Source organism: Egretta garzetta, unplaced genomic scaffold (assembly GCF_000687185.1).
Source record: "Egretta garzetta isolate BGI_Z169 unplaced genomic scaffold, ASM68718v1 scaffold69, whole genome shotgun sequence".
In the NCBI taxonomy this organism is placed as follows: domain Eukaryota; kingdom Metazoa; phylum Chordata; class Aves; order Pelecaniformes; family Ardeidae; genus Egretta; species Egretta garzetta.
In genome coordinates, this window is record NW_009260790.1 from 3,867,241 (window position 1) to 3,870,338 (window position 3,098).

Consider the following 3,098-nt stretch of genomic DNA (forward strand, 5'->3'; position numbering starts at 1 on the left):
AGAGCGAGCTCATCGGGGTTAAACTGAAAATTAAAAGGCAAGAACAGAAAAGAGACGAGGTCAATGTTCGCCCTGTCCCTTCAGTGCCCACAGTTTCAGTGTTGTTCTGGGCTGCTCTGAGCGAGAACACTCACACGTTTTAAAGATTTTTTTTTTTTTTTTTTTTTTTTTTTTTTTTTTTAAGATATTCACAGTGCAAACAAAGTTGCTCAAATTTTTTAGCATGATTTTTTTTGAAACCGAGCAGCAGGCTTGCCCTTGTTTGCTAAAGGAGAAACACCTCATGCAAAGACAAGGTTCAGGAGTGGGTCAACGTCTGTACGAGCAGTGGAACAGCTTTGGGTGAAACCCCTGGACCTTGATACAGAGACCCAGTATTGATGCTTAAACCCTTCGGCAAGATGAGTGGGGAATTAGGAGGAAATTAAACCCATGTTGCACTGACACAAGGAGGGCAGCTCTGAAACGGAGGGGAAACATAGCCATTAGTTATGTTTATCAAACGAACGCAAAGCCTTAACCTTTCATACAAAGGAGCGACAGAGAAGCTACAGGAAAATACTTTGTCTTCCAGCTTGCACTGGATCTTTGTGAAACCTGGCTTCAAACCCTCGGTCTTCTGCAGGATAAATCAGCAGTATTTTCGTCTTACGCAACGCCGTCAGAGATACACAGCCATGACCTCCAGAGAATTGCAAGGCTGTCAGAAATGGTTTGCTAGTTTGGGATGAGAGCTGCCTCCCCCGGAAAGTACGTTTTTCTGGGGCAAGCTACACAAAGCTGGCAGCAAACGTGTCTGCACAGCTGCAGAGAGTCCCAAGCTCCCGCAGGATCGGACCCCGCGCAGCTCTGGGGTATGGGCTGCCTCCAGCTGTGCTAGGAAGCCGCTGTGCCCAGGACATGCCCAGCAGCAGAGAGCGGGCACCACTCAGGGCACTGCTTCAGGCCCTGCCATCTTCAAATTGGGGCAGAGGAGCTTTACCTGCACTTGTAAAAAACATCTTTTCAAGATATATTCCTCTTGTCATGTTAGAAATGCCAAGAGCAAACGGTTCCATTTCGACTAAGGGGAAGAGAAAACACACCGGAGTTGTGCTCGCTGCTCCTTTTTAACGGTGACTCACAGCAGATTCATACCTCCACCACAAGGCTGATTTACTGGTGACATTTTAACACCACTCAGGCTTGCGGGGACTTGGCAAGATGAGCTGCGACACCCTCCTGTTCAGGAGCTAAGCGCCCGTTGTCTGCAAACCTGGGTTCGTAAACTGAAGAGGCAGACGTTTATGGGAGCCGAGGACTCTGCTGTTCGTCTGCTTGAGTCTCACTGCTGGTTCTGAGCGTTGAGCAATGAATATTAAAAGCTAAAAGTCAAGTGGTCTAACAGGCTACACAATTAAACGCATTTTGAAGTCTTTAATTACAAATGTCCTGAAGTTTTCAGGAGTTGCGCATAGCGGAGAGAAATTCCCCGCACTGGATGGACAGAGCAAGTGCCCTTCCACTTGTTTTGAGGGAGAGGGGAGAGAAACAAGTGAGGGGAATAAAAATCCTTATGCTAAGGTGACACAACACAAGGAATAGTAGGAAAGGATTAGCCCCAGTCACTCATCGGATGGACTATGAAGCTTAGGCACAGGGCTTTGAAGCACTGGCAGGGATGAATCAAATAATTTCCTGCTGGAGGCCAGGTGTTCTCGTACCCTGTTACCTGCTGATTAATTTGGATCAACAGCTCCAAAACTTGACGAGAGTTGGCAATTTGAGACCGGCCAGTTATTCTGCCTCAATGCTACTAAACGCTAACGAGATGAGCTGCTCACCGGGCAGAAGAAAACAGTCACGATGCATGGAAGCACACAGGAGACTGACTGATGGGGAAGGAGCAAGAGGGAATTAGCGACACCAGAGGCCATTATAATGAGAAAAAAAAAAAAAAAAAAAAAAAAAAAGGAGAAAAATAGGTTAAGGCAGAAAAACAAGAGAGGGAAAGCAAATCGTAAGCATGCACACAGCAACAACAGACAGCGATCACTCTCCCCTTCTGAGCAGGCTGCAGCTAATGCCTTCTAGCGAAGCGTTCAGGCCACAGAAGCGAGTTGTGGGTTAGTTACAAAACATTACTAATCTTAGCAACGGTCTACGACAAAATACTACCACAATATCTTACAGACCAGCTTCAGCGGGTAACTTTTTGTAGAGCTCCTTCACCTCTTCGTGTTTGATTTTGCCTCTGGCCACGCTCTGTTTGCGCATCTCGGCCATTTCATTGCACCACTCCTCAAACTTGCAGTTATCACGCTCTACCAGCTCCTGCAGAAAAGCTGTTGGGAAAGATGAAAAAGCAGTCATTTCAAGGAAAAATGCCAATTATGTTAATTATCCCTGCGATCGGTTATCTGGGGATAACAAGGAAGCCTAAAAATTCCCCCACGCAGCTACCGACATAGGAGGTCTTTCCAAAAGCCAAGCACATGGATGTTGCTCTCTCCAATATTTATGGTTGCAGATGATTAAATACAACTGCCCCGTGTGCTGCAACGGCGCCCAAGAAAACAATTTACTCGGGGTTGGTTGCTGCGTTAAGAGAAATCCTTTGCTTGCTAACAAGCCTACGCCGAGTGCTGGCAGCCACGCGAAGTGCAACGGGGTTTGGCGACTGGCTCAGAGCTGGAGCACGGCAGGACACTTTGCTGCCTGCTTCAATCCCTCCCTTACTATTCCTCTTGCTCCAGCCATTTCTCTGCCTCCCACCGTCGTTCCCAGAGCAGAAGCAAGAGCGTCTCACCCTACCGACACTACCTGAAGCCTGTCCCAACGTGCAGCCCCACGGGTACGCGCGATCTCAGCGAGAGGGGTCGAGCACGTTGCAAACCCAAGGACAAAAATCCCTCAGGAGATGGGAGATAAGCCGAGGCAGATCCTGGTGTCCACAGAAAGGTGAGGGAAACAGGAATTTTTGCTGTTGCAAATGGAAAAACCCCAAAAATCCAGAACCTCAGCAGGGAAAAAAAAAAAAAAAAAGCAAAAAAGCATGAACTAATTTTTGCAATACGGACTTAATGTTTTCCATTTCAAGCTGAAAAAAAATTAAAATG

General features: G+C 47.1%; 1 protein-coding gene across 4 annotated transcripts in view; it reads right to left on the reverse strand.

The window, feature by feature from the left end:
* USP48 (ubiquitin specific peptidase 48) overlaps positions 1-3,098 on the reverse strand; it is a 30,102-nt gene that overhangs the window by 17,050 nt on the left and 9,954 nt on the right. For all 4 annotated transcript variants that reach the window (XM_035901921.1, XM_035901922.1, XM_035901920.1 and 1 more), the window contains exon 10: positions 2,175-2,324. In XM_035901921.1, the coding sequence (XP_035757814.1) occupies positions 2,175-2,324 (150 nt within the window). The remainder of the gene's footprint in view (positions 1-2,174; positions 2,325-3,098) is intronic.